This window comes from Amblyomma americanum, chromosome 7 (genome assembly GCF_052857255.1).
Source record: "Amblyomma americanum isolate KBUSLIRL-KWMA chromosome 7, ASM5285725v1, whole genome shotgun sequence".
Classification (NCBI taxonomy): Eukaryota; Metazoa; Arthropoda; class Arachnida; order Ixodida; family Ixodidae; genus Amblyomma; species Amblyomma americanum.
The window spans coordinates 15,208,245-15,225,842 of NC_135503.1; the positions used below are offsets into that span (position 1 = coordinate 15,208,245).

Consider the following 17,598-nt stretch of genomic DNA (forward strand, 5'->3'; position numbering starts at 1 on the left):
CGTGCTAAATGGTTGTCTGACGCATTTTCGGAGTGATCTTTGTGTAGTATCGGAAAGCAATGGCAAGGCAGAGTCTAATTGTTTGTGGAACACACCATTAACAACCATATGCACCAGTGTAAACTAATGCGGAGAAGCAGAGTGGCGACGAGTAAGTTGTTTTGTGTACACAACATAAATATTCCAGCGCACTAGTGTTCATCGCGCTGCTCTGGCTAAGGTTATTACGCTTCACGCTCGCAGGGGTTACCCTGTACTGAGTTCTCTCCAAATGCGCCGGCTGAGAATGGGGAGAGCGTAATGCTTTGCAGCTTATTAGTGCAACCATTACAGAGAGGATATGCATTTTTACCTATCTAACCATCTCCTAACCTTCCAGACAGCATTTGTGGGACTCGTGTAAGCGTTAAAATATAGAGCCTTCACGTCGCGCTATATTTAATGCCTGTCTCCATGAAACAAACTATTCGGGTTAATTTGTCTGCCGTGCCTGTTGCCAGGTTAGGAAAACGTCACCGGCACACCAGGGTGCGTGTATGTCTAAACTTGCATCGAAATTTATGGACGTGCGCGGCGTCTTTAAATTCAAAACAGCTCAGAAAAGGGTGCTTATAAACAAGTGGGTTATCTACCTCTTTGAAGTGCATTGAAAACACTCGATATTTTCATTACGAAGGTCACACACACACGCACACACGCACACGCGCACACGCGTACACGCGCGCACGCGCGCGCGCACACATACGCGCACACACACACGCGCACACACACACGCAGACACACACACACACACACACACACACACACACACACACACACACACACACACACACACACACACACACACACACACACACACACACACACACACACACACACACACACACACACACACACACACACACACACACACACACACACACACACACACACACACACACACACACACACACACACACACACACACACACACACACACACACACACACACACACACACACACACACACACGCACGCACGTAGACACACGCACACACACGCACACGCACGCGCACGCACGCACGCACACGCACAGGTGCGCGCGCGCGCGCTGAGAGCACATATGTCACCCTCAGATAATATAGACATTTGGTATAGCCGACAAGAAGGAAGCTTCCAGAGGGACGAAGATTTAACTGCTGAAAAAATTGCTGTGCGTGTGCGCACACGCGCGCACACGCACACGCGCACACGCGCACACGCGCACACAAACCCATCATCATGTACTGGCAGTCCTAAATCAGCATGCTTTGGGCACGACACCTTGAAGGCGTTGTGGTAGACACACATAAGCATCTTTGAATGGGCTACATCATTTTTTCAGCAATTAAATCTTCTTCCCTCTGGAAGCTTCCTTCTTGTCGGCTATACCAAATGTCTATAGTATCTGAAGGTGACATATGTGCTCTCAGACAAGTCTACTCAATTACCATTGGGTTCGGCCATCAGTACTCCACGCTACTGCTCTGCCAGTCGTTTATCAGTGGCTCCTACTGTCCGTAGTAATTCAGCGCGAAGTGCCAGGACTACTTCCACAGCCTACACGCACAAGTGAAACGAACCGAAGCCGTTCGGCCCCAAAGTAGTGGCATCGGCCGCCCATTTACCGGTCAGGGAACTCTCAACTCTTGCTTGGCCAGGCACGTTCGGCAGCAGCCGTCGTTCGTGAGAGCCTGCACAGATGCCCCGAGACTCTTCTCTAGAAGCATCCAGCGAGATGAGGAGGCGGAGAAAGAGGAACAAGCACTAGTCGTAGAGGCGAGATGTGTAGGTAGCGAGGGAAAACGTGCTCGTTTGCAAAGACGTCCAGTGCCTGCAGACAGCAGTGCAAGGGAGCTCGAAATGGTCGCGGTTAATCTAATTTGGTGGAGGCCAACCCGGCAACGATGAAGAAAACAACGCCGCTGACAACGGCCGCTCGGACCAGCTACGGCTGTCCTTCTTCCCAGACCCCAGACGCGCCGTCGGGCGTTTGCTACTTTTCGCAGCATCACGCTCACGCCCCCTTCATCTCCTCCCTGTCTTTCCTCCTTTCTCTCTTTCCTTTTTCTTTATTTCCCAAATTTCTTTTTTCTAATTTACTTCTTACTTCCTTTCTCTGTTTTTCTTTTCCTTCCTTTCATACTGTCCTCTTTCTTTATTACCTTTTTTCTTATTTACTTCTTAGTTCTTTTCTATATCTTCTCCTTCCTTTCGTACCTTCCGTTTTCTTCCCTTACTCGCTTACTTTCTTTTTTCTTTCCTTCCTTTCATACTTTCCTTTTGTTTTCTTAATTTATTTCTTGCTTTCTTTCAGTTTACTTTATTTCCTTTCTTCCTTTATTTGCATTCCTTTCTTTCTTTCTTTCTTTCTTTCTTTCTTTCTTTCTTTCTTTCTTTCTTTCTTTCTTTCTTTCTTTCTTTCTTTCTTTCTTTCTTTCTTTCTTTCTGTCTTCCTTTCTTTCTTTCTGTCTTCCTTTCTTCCTTTCTTTCTTTCTTTCTTTCCTTCCTTCATCGGGTCTGCACCTGCGTTGTGCACGTCTCCCTCGTCCGCCAATCCAGATTATTTCAGCTGCATCTCTGTTTCCTTGGAGAGAAAGCTAGAAAGCAATTCGCTTGCGCGGCGCGCGCGCAGCCTCGTGCTCGAGTTTTCTCTGGGCGCTCCTTGGGCGCGACCTTCCGAGCCTTCGGCCAGGACGCACGCGCGCTCCGCCGAGAGGGCTGCTGCCTTGTTCCGTCTCTCATAAATCTGTTTTTTTCTTCCCGCGGGGAGCAAAGGGCCCTGCGAGCGTCGGTGGCGGAATGAAGAAATGTATCCAACAATGATTCCGAAGGGAGGAAACAACGAAAAGAATGTACGTGAGTGAGAAAAGGTGGTGTGTAGCGCCGAAGAGGCGCAGAACAGCTCCACGCAGCGCTCCGCAGAAACACGCCGAAGCAAGGACAACCGAGGCGCTAAACACGGAAGGAGCTAAGAACGGAAGCAGCAGAGCGCCGTGGGAAGAAAGAAATGAAGAAAGAAGGAGAAATTAGGAGTAAAGTGCGAGAAAAGGGCGCACGTGAGTTCTGCTTCGGTGTCTGCACGAAGCGCGCGTGGCAAACGCGCCCTCTGCTTTTTCGGGAACCGGAAAGAAAAGCGTAACACTCTTGTTTCGTATCCTCGGGTGCGGCGCGCTTTGAATTCCGACGGCGCAAATTCTTCCCGCCGCTACTGCGAGCGCCGGAAGCCGTCGTTGCCTCTCTTTCTCTGTTGCTCTCTTTCTCTCCTGCGCTCCGAGGAATACATGCGGACGTCATCCTGCCGTATTGTGGCCTGCCGAAACAAAGAGTGAAGGAATGCGTACCCTTGTGAGCGCGCCGCGTGCTTGCGAAGCCTGAGCCGTTGTCCGCCATATAGGCTAACACGAACTTGGTGCGCATGCCACGAGTGTCGGTAAAGAGAGACATCTCGCGAGTTGGGCACGATGGAAAAGAAAATAAAGAACAATCGCGAAGTTCGCTCTTACTTTCCCTCTACCGTGGTACCGAACTTACCGGGGGGCTGAAGCACCTGTTGAGGAATTCGGCAATTCAGGTATAGAGGTTGCTCTTTCACCTCATCTCCAGAGCTTCCGCATTTCTGAACTCGTGACATATGACATCTTCAATGCCAACTCAGCCACTGAAGATGTTATATTTTTTTGTATGTGTGTTGTGTGAAAGAGGGCCTGCGCGCAGCGTATTTTATGACTAACGAGAACGTCGCACGTTTATTATATTCAACGTGTGACGGGCAGAATGGTATTCGTCGTTAACAACAGCTCAATGCGGGATAATCGGAGAGGTTAACGGAGGTGTTTAATGAACAAAACGTCATAGAAAGGAGGACCTCGAAGAAAGGAATAAGAAGAGGGCTTTCTTGTATTCATTGCGTCCCACTAATAGGTACAGCATTCGGAAGCCGTATAAATGCTGAATATTTATAACGCTTTCCGCACATGCCAAAAAAAAAAGAGGCCAGTTTACTGCTTTATTGCATGTAAAAAAAAATGGCTTTACAAGTGCAAAAGTGAAGAAGGAAAATGCATCTGTAATGAATGTACAATTCTTCAGGTGGTGGAGCTCGCGCGGCGTGCACACTATGAACCAAGTGACAGGATTATTGAATACAAACGTAAAATGCGGAAAAAAATGGCATGCTAACAATGACATATAACTGTGTTCGTGTTTAGCCTTCCGACACAGATTTATTTATTTATTTCCTCAAAGGTCTCGGTTGAGCCTGTCCGGGTAGTGTACTCAGAGACTACACCATTCATGCAAAATAAAGGCATCGTAAGCTACTGCTAAGCACTTACGAGAAGTACTCTTGCATATTAATTCTAATTAATTATTTGCATCTTAAATTGCACATAATTTGAATTATTACTACATCTTTCACCACACCTTCGCCCATCATTGATGCCCTGTGGCGATAAATCTCGCATAAAAAAGTACTCTGCATGCAAACATGTCACATTCAGTGAAAGAAATCAGTTTTTTTTGCTGTTTACGCGTACGCGGAAATTGCTAGTCGGTCTGCTGCTAATCTATGAAAATTGATTTGAAGGATGAGAAAATTGACTGAAAAACTATGCTTTGGTACAGATAATATTTAGGAAGGATAAGCGGTAGAAGAAAAAAGCGCGATGAGTCCAAGATGATCAAGAAAGGCAGAAGTAAAATAATGAAGGACCCTGAGGTGCGTTACGGGAATCTGATGCTGAAGTAGCTCCTCATGGAAAACAGCGGAAAGACGCAGTTTTCATTTTTAGGCTTTCTAACAGTCGCGAAATAAAGATAGAATATGGGCACTAGACGTTTGGTTATAGCCTGCGGTCTGAAGTCGGTTAGTTGAGATGACGACAATTTGTTTTCATGTTACGATCGAATGCAGGATATAAGGCTAAGAGAAAAGATGATCACGTGGTTTCATTGTTTGAGCGTTATTCCCGAGCTGTGCAATCACCTGCGGTGCACCCCTCACACGCCGTGGTGGCAGAGCGGCTGTGCCGTGTGGCTGCTAAGAGCATTTCGATGTAGGCGATATAGTAATGACGCCTGTGAGTTATGGAGTCTCAGCGCACGTCTACAGAACCGGCGGGGTCCAATTAATTTCGAAGTCCTCCACAATTGGTTCAGCTTCTCACTTCATTCTCAAGTGTCTACTTTCGAAGAGACATGTACGAATTGCGGTAAATTAACCGCTGACCTAACTATGATTAAACTTTGGAATGACCTTTCATTTGGAGTGTCATCGCGTTGTCTTTCATCTTCCGAGATATCTTTGAGGCCGTATGTTTTTTAACAATCACGTGGTGCCACAGGATTGCATAATATAGGCCATTCACTTCAGTTTGTATTATTCTCTTAATCTCTCTCTCCACATTCATCTTTAGTATGTACCCTTTGAAAGCAACTAAATATTAATTATCTGACATCACGCAACTTCTCTACATTCTATTTCTGTTCAATAGCTTTTTTCTTAACAACTAGATCAAAATTTTGTATATTTTTGTATTGCATGTGCGTTTTAACGTCACGTGGCCTATTAGGAGCACATGTTATTATAGTACACTTAGTATTAAACGGCTGAACGATTTTTTTAATGCATGATGTATGGGTATTTTTTTCTTCTCCGTCCTCTTTTATCGGCTTCCTGTATGCATAAAGTGATAGGGGCTCCCATTAGAATAGTGGGACCTCTCTCAGTTTATTATTCCCCTGTTTGTTGTACACCTACGTATAGATATAATAGAATTCTAACTTTCTCTTTCTTTTTCACCCTTTCTCACGGAACAGTTCCTTTGTACGCCCCGATTGATAGAGTTATTGCGCATGCCCTTTCGTACGTGTCAGTTATTCTCATTGCCAATAAAATCGCGCTATGATACATAAAAATTTTAGCTCGAGTCAAGGGGAACAAGATAGTGCATTTACACTTTAAAAATACTCGGATTACTTTTTGGGAAGCCATAAAAAAAATCAAACATCCTCTCTTTTTTTGAGCCGACATGAAAACGTTTTTTTTTGTTTTTGCAACCCTCAAGCACAAGCAAATCAAGCAGGGAAGACCCGTACAGCAGAGCTCATTAAGGCCTGCCGGATGCCCCGCACCCACGTACCTGGGCCTGGCGTCGTGTAGACAGGCGCGTCGGTAGTTTCTACTTCGCTGTCTAGACTTTGAATCGGAGACCACGACGGGGGAGTCGACGCACAACTGGAGAGCCACGCCTGCAGAAGTTCTGAAAACGAACCCGGAAAACGTGTGAGCACACTGCTGCTTGTCTTCCCACTCAGCGCGTCAGCAAGGTCAAGGATAAGAAGAAAAATATGGTATAAGAATTCTGGGCCAGAAAAAAAAAATAAGCAGTGCCTCAGTTTAAAAGGCAGTCGCGGGCTTGCGTCGTTACACTAATGATCTGCGCTGAGTGCACTTGGCTGCTGATAAGGTGCAAGTTTTTGTGTCCTTGTTCTCTTTTGCTCAGGGCACTTTTATGGGATGGCCGCGCGCCTACTCAACGTTTTGAAGAGGGATTAAATAAGGCCCTTTGAAATCGTTAATATAAATTTACTTAACTAATAGTTATCTTTTGATCGAATCCTTACGGCAATACCCTAAGATAGAGTAGATTTGTAAGCTTTGCAGCTTTTACTTGTAGGCGTATGGCTGCGCATGGATGGATGCTTATGAGTAATTGCTCCCTTTACAAGATTTGTGTTTTCTGTTTCGTGGGGCCTATAAATGTTTTCGACGTGGACTCTATGTAAGTTTTTTACCTGACTGCGCGGCTCATCCTAGGTGAAACGTACCTGAGGAAGGACCGCCTTCGGCGTAGTGCAGTTCCTCCTCGAAGTGGTAGGTGGCCTTGAATCCCTGGCCGGGGGACTTGCTCCGGCTGATGAACTCTACCAACATGTCGGGACCCGTCGACAGCAGCTCGACGAAGTAGTGAGTGTTGCAGAACTGCGCGATCACCCGCGCTGTCTGGTCCTTGCCGTCGTGCACGATTATGACATCGGGGCTGGTCAGGCAACTGCGAAGAACCGAACGAGCACGCGCTTAGCATTCCATTTGGGTGACCGCTATCGGACTTCAAGATGCAGGAGCACAAAATTCTATTAATCGCACTCATGTTCGCTCTCACAACGGTTATCTCCTACAACTTCTTGATTTATATCAAATTGTAATGACCATAATAAAAACGCGTATCATGTTCAGTGGATTGAAGATATTAAAAGTCAAAGCGTTACACCTCATTGCAAAAGAACGTCAAATTAGGTCATAATAAAAAAACTATGAGTTTTACTCCAAAACGTTCTTGGCTCATATCGGTTGTTAAGATGCTATTATGGCGTTCTGCAGTTGATGACGAGCTCTTCGGCGGACCAAACCTAGCCTGAGCGGCCATATTTAAATGCGGGTGAAGCGCAACATCATATGTGTACTGAGGTTTTAAGCAGTCGACGAACCACTGGGGGCACCAATTAACATTGAGTCTTAGAGGCGTAAAATTTACTGCAATAAGGACTGATTGAAAGCTTTATGATTTTTTTTAACGTTTAGAGATTTCTATTTGAAAACTTGCTAGATCTTTGTCGGTGACGCTTGTCTAGGTTAGAATTGTATATGAAGGCGAGCATTGTGTGCATGATAGAGCTTCATAATTAAACGACTATTTAGTAAAAACTAACTAATCAACTTTTTGATATTTTATTTACACGGTTCAAGATTATATTGCGACATTGAAGTTCGTCAACATTGAAGACGAGGCGAGATTCTATAATTCTTTTGTCGGGAACATGGTTCGAAGTATCTATTGTCAGAAACACGCATTTTAATGCTCGCTGCATTGCCTTTCCACCATTCCGATTTTTAAAATGATGGTTCATTTCTAATGCAGCAAAAACAGACGCCTTGTGTATTTTATGACGTAGAAGCAATTAACGTGATATTTGCGAGGATACTGAGTGCCGCGACACCAATTTAAACCTATGCTGCGTTAGGAAGCCAGCGCGACGAGCTTTTAAACGCATATTTTCGACGTTTGATATTTCGAACCATGCTGCGGTTAAGAAAATTTAAAACTGGGCTCACCATCGATGTTGACGGCTTTCAAGTTTGCAGTATAATCTAGCCACGAAAATAAAAATAAAAATTTATTCGTTAATTTTAATCATATAGTCGTCTAATCATCGAGCTTCTTTACGTGCATAATGTCTGCCGTGCTGTGAAATCCACCACCAGTATGGAATAAACCCACGTATATCTCATAGTATTCAAGATAAAAATCAGTAAACGTTAAAAAAATACCCCTGTACATTGTCAAACAAAAACTACCCACATAAATTCGCTGCTCCCGCACTTAATATTCCTGGCTGCTTTGTTAGGCAAAAAGGTTTTTTTATCGGCTTAGAGAAAACAGCTTAAGATTCTGCACTTCCTAGGGAACGACATTATTTTCAGGAGCACTTCCTCTAATGCTGGAAAAACCTTCAGCACAAAAAGCTTAACTACACATTATTAAAGCAGGCCAGGATTCATTCCTTTTCCCCCCGAAAGGCCACAGTAAAAAAAAAATAAAAGTACTCAAGATGTATATTAGGGCTTGCTTTGTCCGGCATAGTGGAAATAAAGCGCATGAAATCCTTATTACGCCGTCGAGCTGATCAATCCTCGCTGTATATCAACAAGGCTGTTTCTGTCACCTTTATACCGCACAGTATATTTACAACTTCTAAAAACGCGATGTCGTCCTCGAAACTTTCGAATATTGTTATATTGCCGCACATCAGTCACAAGGTCTAACAGATCAGATTTCACTCCGCCTCTTGCGAGTAAAACAAGCAGCAAACTTATGCTTAAGCACTTATGACAACGAACAAGTCAGAACTGCGGGTATAATAGAGAAACGAATGAATGGAGTTGCAATTACCTTTTTTGTCCTGTCTTTTTGCCAGCTTTTTTTATAGCATTCGTTCAGTGAAATGCTGTGTGCTGCAAATGTTTTCATTCCCAACCCTTGGTATAAATATGCTATTAACATCATTTTGTTTTTTTACATGAATAAGTGTGCACGAACAACATTCGGTTAATAGTTCCGGGTCTTGCAACTGACTAATTATGAGCTTGCTTCGGTCATTACACACCAGGCTTACATGTTGGACTTCGCCAGTAAAAACTGGTGGTTTTGTTTTCAGGGAGCTACGCACGCTTCAGGCAGTCTATTAAAGTAATAACAAGTCCGCGACTACTTCGGCTGCAAGCAATGTCCTCCATGTTGACAGCTTCGGTAGACACGAAGGCGTCTACAAGGGTTCATCCTCATTTGACATAGGTCTACGTTAAGAAACTATTGACACCAAATTTTTCCTGGCGTATAGTTTTAATTCAAATTATGCGTTAGGCATCAATATACATGAATCGCCGTGTCATACTCGCATACGATCGCTCAATAATTTATAATTGAACTTTTTTTCACGCTGTTTCGGTTTCGGTTTCACCAACCAAACGATGGCTGTGACATGCAGTTGGACTATGGGTCATGTGAGGCAGAAAAAAAACAAGAAAACGGCAGTGTAACTGCTGATACGACGTTTGTTGTCGTTATAACTTTTGAAGAAGGCTGGCTTCAGTGTTGTATTGAATTAAAATTACATATCACAGTTTATTTCGCAGTGTTTTTTTCACGCCTCATGTGACCCCAATTTCAACTACACGTCACAGCCACATCGTTCGGTTCATGAGACAGAAACCAAAAATTCATGAGAGAAAAAATTCAATAGTATAATATTTACCGGTCGTAGGCAAATACCACGCGGTGATCCATGTATTGTAATGTCTAACGCTGCATTTGAAACAAGAAAATGCGCAACTAAAGTTAGGTATGTATAGTCATAGTATCCATTAGCAGATAGAGAAAATTAGCCGTTGCGCTGTTCTCGCCAGTGGTACGTTAATCTACTGTAAGGCCAGATGCGCCGGGATGTGCCATAGCTCGCGTAGAGAGACCAATAAGCGCGGAATCCTACGGTTGCCATCCGGATTACTGTGCTGGACTGTAGGTAAGCCGTAGTTTAGAAATCAGGTGGAAGATATCGGGTTTGTAACTTGGACAATGGATATAGCGAGGCACGTGCCTGCTACAAAAATTGGGGCACTGTTGCTTAAAACTGGCAGAATTGCAGTTGTGAGCAGCGTGGGACGGGTCGTGCCAGCTCATGCAGATCCTACCAAGCAACTAGTATCGCACAAGCATGCAAAAGAAGCCGTGCCCCTACTCGACGCTGTAACCCGAGCGTCACTTACGCCACCGAATGACGTATGGCGTGGATACATACGGTCCAAGGGAGCCTGTTTTAGTGAGCTCAAGTTAAAGGCAACGCAGCCAGCTATGGAAAAAAAAATGATTGGTGTAACGTTAAGAGACCGGAAGCGGGCAGAGTGGGTGAAGGAACAAACGAGGGTTATTGACATCCTAGTCGAAATCAAGAGGAAGAAATGGGCTTGGACAGGGCATATTTAATGCGAAGGCGAGATAACCGCTGGTTCTTGAGGGTAACGGAGTGCATTCCTGGAGAAGGCAAGCGTAGCAGGGGCGGCAGAAAGTTAGGTGGGGGGATGAGATTGAGAAGTTTGCCGTCATAGGGTGGACGCAGCTGGCAAAGGACAAGGTTAATTAGAGATACATGGGAGAGAGGCCTTTACCCTGCAGTGGGTGTAGTCACGCTGATGATGATGATGATGATGATGTTTGTTTGTCTGAAGCCGGTTTTCGGCAGGCTGCTGGCCCGGCCACCATGTCAGGCGGCAGCTCAATCAATTATGAAAGGATGCTCAGGAAGAGCAACCTGCATCGCAACCCAACCCAAGTCCCACTGACGGCAGCACCTGCCATAGAAGGGCAGGGACGCATCGCTTGACCGCTGCAACACTGCACCAGGAGTGGTAGGAAGACTTCCAGGGATCTATGAAGGCAGAGAATGACCAATTCCGCACATGTGGTCATTAACCAATTACCGCGATCCGAAAAACTGCCATCCGTGAACACTGGATCTGATCACCGGAACCGAAGTGAGAACCGAACTGCAAGCTCACCTAGTTCGCATTTGGCGATCGACCACCGTTTTGTTTTACGCGCCCACAGATCCAGAGTGCTTTTCAGGGGCCTAATCGATTAAAATCGCGTTTAGTTATACAAAGACTGTTAAGGTTATTAACAAAGGCTAGCTACAAATTCATAATTAAAAGGAGATTCCTAACTGTTGGACTTAAAGAAGTCAACTATTAAATTTCAGTCAAGTTGTTTACTCAGTGAAGTCCGCCCCCACCGGTGCTACTTTGACGAATGAACTCACCTTCTCACATACAAACACCTACATTTAAACGCTACTGAAATTCTTCAATGAAAAGCTCTTGTCATTATATTCTCTGTAATAATGAACCTCATATTCACACAGAATTTGGAACCACTAGATTAACGGGAACATTTTTCATTGCACTACCTGTGGACAAGCTTGGGTTAGGCGACAGCTGGACCCAGTTCTCTTCAAACGGTGCATTAAAAAACGCTGGGCGCTTCGCCGGCTGGCAAGGCTCAGTTATGGCTACAATCCCTAATTTTTGAAGGCACAGCTCGAACTCAGCTTTTCCTTAATTGGTATAGCTTTTTGGCTGGTAATGCGTTCTTTTGCAATCCACAAGCAATATTTCAGCTCTGCCACAAACGCACTGATTCCCTAAGCAAACTTTCCAAAAGGATAAAATACTTACTGCTGATGAAGGAGGTCTTTTTTACTGAAACGCTCATAAAATGAAGAAATTTGTCGCAGGGGCAGATTTGGGAAGGAAGGAAATATATGTAGGACTATATACTATCCTCTTTATCTGTATCAAGGCCAGTCACCTCACCTTCTTTAACCGAAGTGAGTTTAAACAGAGCCGAAAACAGCTCAAAACACGAGCGAAACGAATTTTACTATAAATAACCTTGAAAGCAAGCCTAACTTCCCGTTTAAACGTATAGGGGCCACTTTCAAAAAAACGAGCTTCCTACAAAGGTGCTCCTTCCGGCGGTGAGCGTTGTCGTTAATTAGGTTCGCGGTCGATATCACAGTCCCGAAAGTTTGTTACCGAAGTTCTCGTTGCTTTTAGAGAGAGTGTTTTCTCCAACCTGCCTTATCTCTGAAAGCCGAGGGCGAGTTATTTACTGCGACCTTGTTCCTTCCTGGACGCTTCGAATTTCTGGGGTAGCATGGGCAGTGCCTCAGCTTTGTTGAAACAGCTTGGAGATAAGATAAGAGTGGCTGTATACTGGAGAATCTCGGTTATTTTCATTCTAGAAAATTACCTGACGAAAGAAAAAGAGAAACAGAAACATGTCAGACGGCTATAGTGGAATAGAATGATGTTCATTACTGATATAAGTTTTATTCCTTGCCTCTTTGTTAATCATTTCTAACTTTATTGCTGCTTTAACCAAAATGAATTTTATGATTTTCTGCAGCTACTTGCTGTGCGGTGCTTGTACCAACCCATAATGAATACTTTCACTAAATATCTTTTGTTGTGAAAGGGAAAAGTAATTCTTTAGATGCTGCGTTCGCGCCAACGTCGGTACCTAGAAAAACCGCCTTACGCTCCCGTAACCACTCGCAAGAACGTTGTGAAGCCCTGATATACATCTGAAATATACATGGACTATTTTTTACAGCCCCGCGGCGCAAAAAATTATTCATCAGTTTTAAAAGCCGCCGCAGAAACTACCGTTTCTATCGAGATTAAATGCTTCTTTTCGGTGCCTTTCGCCATTCCTAAACACCACTTTACTACGTCCGCCTACATCATTCCCCGCCGCCGTCGCTTGCACTGCAAGGAGCTGGAAGTCATCAATCTTCAAATTTCACCTCGAAGCCTTTGTAGCAAGATGTGGTTTCGAAACAGGCACAGTCGCAATATCTCCTAACGGTGAACGATTTTCTTGAGGCCCTCGCTCAAATTCTAGCCACTCCAATCCAAGGTGAAAGACAAGAACAGAAAACGAACCAAGCCCGTACGTTCAACCTTTTTGCAATGAAATATATCAAGGGTATCCTAAAGGAGATAAGACCCAGATCCTTCACAAGAACATTGAAGTAAGTAAAGCGCCAAGCATGAAAAAAGGCAAAAAAAAATAAATTCCTCATGGTGTGTGAATCACGACATCGAGCCTTTCGCGTGTTGTCGAAAACGCAGAACGCCATTTCATCAGACCGCATCAGCTTGCTACATGTTTCCTTCACAGTGTGCAGGGACTCGTATCAGTTGGCAGAAATAAAGCCTCTACGCGCAAGGGCAACCTCATAAGTGCTGCATCTTGGCAGAACAACTTTAGAGATTTTGAAAAACATCGTTTATCGCTTGGAAACGAGGCCAATTTTTTGGTTTGAGAAATAATTATTCACATCGCATAGACAAATATCGTTTCGTTACCGTACGACAAGTTAGGACTTCTTACTCAGTAAATGAATAAAGAAAGAAAGAAGAGGTATATAGGAATGATACTTCAAAAATAGATGTGCCAGTGACCACGACGGGATAAAATAGAAACGAAACCTGTTATTTCGACAAACTGTTAGATATATAAAGTCATCTATTCATCTTTATTTTTTCTTTCACGGAATCCTTATAATGCTTTGAGTTGCCATGGAGATAAAAGAACTCAGCTCACAACACTCTCCTTTACTTTGGCTGAGGTGGCTGAGCGGTTTCTATTGCAGCAAGTGATTTATAGAGGGCAATGAAAAGTGCGTGCGCCCTTAAGAAGAGTCGAATCTCAAGCAGGGCGGCCTCTTTGATTATTCCTCTGTTTAATTCAGGGAAGCGGGAATGTGTGTTTGTGAGCACCTATACATCTCTTCGCTTCTTTCCTTTCCCGAATCTCACATCACTTCCTTTCATTATGCTAAACATATGTAACTCTGACAATCCGTTAAAAATAACTCGTATCGAAAGAATGGGAGAAATGAAAGATTTTCAGCGCAGTCAGAAAATAAAAAAAATAAATGATGGTGAGTTACGGTGATGACCATAGCTACAGCGCAACAGAGGGGCTGAGCAAGTAAGGCAAACAGAAACTAACTTGCCTAATAAGTTGTTATGGAGAGCTATGCTAGACTCACGACACGTAGATCGATTCTTCGGTGAAACATGAAGATTCTAAAACACTGACTGCCTCACTGTCCACTGATTATTCCCCTCTATTCGACGCTCTAATAATGATTAGGAACTAAGCTAACATCTAGGGCAACCGCATAATGCGTGTATAGTGTTTTGGAGCATTAGCTCTTATAAGCTCATTCCTTAGTTTGGCGCCGTCGTGTCGGCGTCCGCTGAGAAGGATATTCACCTCTGCACTTTTATGGAAGCGGAGAGAGACTCAGAAAGTGGAGAAGGAAGAGTAGAGAGGGTTGGACACTTTAGTGAAAAGTGGAGAGGCGGAAATCATAGTCTCCATATTTAGGAAAGAGGAGAAAGAGGGAAAAGAAGGATGATGTGGTAATGTGGCAGGCGACAGGTGGTCTAGTACCTCGGGCGTCCGCCTCGCCTGCGGGAGGTGGTTGGTTCGAAACCCACCAGCGGGCGAGGAAAGTATAGGCGTCCCTCGACCCGGTGCCCAACTTCTTTGTTAGCTATCACCCAAAAGCTAACGCCCAAGCGTTCGCGTTACACACTCGCAAACGTCCGGTGATTCCCCCCCCCCCCCCCCGTTTCCCAGAAAATCCGGTGCCGGCGTTGTCGGCGTCGTCGATGTGAATGAAAAATCACGAGCATGACTCTGGCAGGTGGTCCCCAGAGAGGAACCTAGGAGGCAGGTGGGCCACCTAGGTCACGTGGCCTTGCGGCGTCATCACAACCTACCCACTGGATAGTGAGGAAACTGCCCACCATAGCAGGTAGGAGTTAAATTAATTAATGTTTGGTCGCTCGGGAAGAGCAAACTGGGCCGCTTAAGGCCCACCGATGGGAGCACCTGCAATCGCAAGGCGGTGGTACATCGTTTAACTGCTGCACCTCTTCGCCAGGAGGGGTATGAGGACTCCCAGGGATCTATGAATGTTAATTAGGGAACCACTTTCTGATTTTTGTGCGAATTAACTCATTGCGCTACTGGGTCATGCCCTTAAGGCGGGGCTGAAGTGTACCCTCCAATTTTTTCTCGCATCGCCAGTGAGTACAGATTGGTCAAGAATAGATAAACCCTTGCAGCTGCTTTGCAGATTTTTTGAACATCTTAAATAAATTCTCCTTATTAAAAGGTTGTGCCATCATGAGCATCTTAGCTAATATTATACCTCCACACGCCTCAGAAAACGCAGAATTGCGTCGGAATGTCAACCTACGCCTTGTTTAGACATTTTAAACACGTGTGCTTTTTGTGTAATGCGTAAGCGTGGATAAGTTACGAAATTGCTATTCATCAGACCCTTTCAAGTGTCACAGAAAGGCCACACAGTAATTAATGCGAAACAAAATCTAAACTAATAAGCAGCCGAAGTGCGGTCGCGCCGCCTCCGCAGGACGGTACATCACGTTCGCTATCACTGGAAACAGCTGCTTGGCGAGATAACAGACAAGCGAAAACCAAAGCACTACAGGGTTGTGCTTTCCTAGCAGGTAATTCCCATATGCAGACAGGAGCGCGTGCCAACAGAAAGTTTGGTGTGGTAGCTTAATGTCATCACCATGGAAACGTAGCTAGGCGATAAGTTTATGCCGCAATATGCGTGTCAGTGTCTATCAGTGTCTCCAGCTAGCCGGAACTGTGCAATTCTGCTGAATTCACTTCTTAAAAGCTCTTGTGAGACTACTTAGATGACGTACCAACGTCTTTAAGTCATCTGGAAAGTGCCGGAACCATTGAGTAAAAGGAGGCATGAACAGAGAAGTAATTCAGTATCTCAAAAAGCCCTAATATTTTTGTTTGGCATTGGTGTATGATAAAATAGCCGATTGCATTTGCACCCGTCATTACTGTACTAGTTACACTTGTACACGTAATTTTTTTATTTTGCTAGCTTTGCCCTTCAATGGTATACCGAAAACAAGAAAAATGTTACTGTGACAAAGGTCGTTCTTTCGATACTATTGTTCCCCACTTTGCTATGAACTCACACAACGCGTATGGACGTGGTTATGGTTCAACACGCCTAGTTGTGAGCAGATTTATCAAAAATACTTGTTAAAGTGGAAAGACGGGCTAGATGGTCTTGGTGCGTAGAATGCATTTTTTTTAAAGAGGAAAATACACAAGTCAAAGAAAGGAGATACCCGCCGGACGAACGCTCACTTCGACTAAACCGCTGACTTAAACTCCAGAGTTGAAGTATTTCGCACTAAAGGAATGCATTTTACTTACCGAACAGCACAAGCAAACTGGCAACATTTCCAGTACTCAGCATACCAACCGACACGAAATCCAAATTGAATAGTTACCATTTGTGTTCCCACCAATAAATTATGGACACTGTTGCGGTAGTGGAAGTCTCAAGAAATATCCATTGCAAGTTCATATTTTTTCCCCATATTTTTTTTTTCCCAGAGCAGGAAGGGTTGGGGCCCGGGATAGTATTTTGCAGCTGACGAGGAAAGCTGAAGGCATCCCAAGTTGGAAAACAAGCATCAATAATTTCCGGCGCTCCTTCAAGTGTCGGCGCGTGACGAACGACAAACTCAAACCTAGCGAGCCGTTTGCTAGCTAACCCAAACTCGCGCAGCAGCGAGCACTGCACCGCCGAGCAGCTGAACAGCGACGCTTCGGGAACGAGGCAATCAACTTTAAGCGCTCCGCCGCGACGAACGCGTCCCGCTTCTGGTCCCCGCTTCCTGTAACTTATTTATTTTGTGCTCTTTTGTACGTGTGCCTGCACGCGTGCCCATTGGGGCGAGCTTTCCGCTCAAAGATGATTTATAAAACGCTACTTTGGGCAATGAACTAGGCGCACTGCCGTCAGTGCGCGAAACGGAGGGGCGGCGGAGGAGAGTGAAAGTGAGGAAGGGGCGTGCAGTGCTACTGCCGCATCGTGTGGTATTGCTGTTTGTGCAGCCAACTTTTTTTTCTGGGAAGCAGCGGGAGAGAGACGGATAGAAAAAGCAGTTTTTCATCCCCTCTCACCTTTCCTTCCTTTTCGGGATGTTTTCAGTTCACTTTCTGCTTCTTTATGTCCGTTCTTGCAAGGCCGGCTCGGGTGCGGACGACGTTTAGTGGAGTGACGATAAGGATTGAAGAATCTAACAAGGTAACACGTTACGGAGCATGATTTACAATGTATACTTCTTTATGTTTACTTCGTTCCGCCCTTCGCTTCGTTCCCTTTATTCCCATCGTCGCAGTAAGAATTCGGTGCCTTATGGGAGACAGTGGTGTGCGGGGCCGTGTTCTTTAACAACTCTCCTTCCCTTCTCCCCACTTGCTTCTCTCTCATTGTCTGTTCCGCGCGACTTGAAAGCTATAAAAGAGCTGGATGGCGCCACCGCGGTAGGCTCGAATAAGGCCTAGGCGAGGGAATAAAGGCTATACGCGA

At 44.9% G+C, this 17,598-nt stretch overlaps 1 protein-coding gene and 1 long non-coding RNA gene across 2 annotated transcripts in view; one reads left to right on the top strand and one right to left on the bottom strand.

The window, feature by feature from the left end:
• The window catches only part of LOC144098545 (uncharacterized), a 312,011-nt gene that overhangs the window by 68,432 nt on the left and 225,981 nt on the right, over positions 1-17,598 (top strand). The gene's annotated exons all lie outside the window — the stretch shown is intronic.
• LOC144098544 (suppressor of lurcher protein 1-like) overlaps positions 1-17,598 on the bottom strand; it is a 126,527-nt gene that overhangs the window by 40,358 nt on the left and 68,571 nt on the right. The window contains exons 7-8 of the mRNA XM_077631273.1: positions 6,850-7,073; positions 6,162-6,281 (exon numbers count right to left, since the gene is read on the bottom strand). Of these exons, the coding sequence (XP_077487399.1) occupies positions 6,162-6,281; positions 6,850-7,073 (344 nt within the window). The remainder of the gene's footprint in view (positions 1-6,161; positions 6,282-6,849; positions 7,074-17,598) is intronic.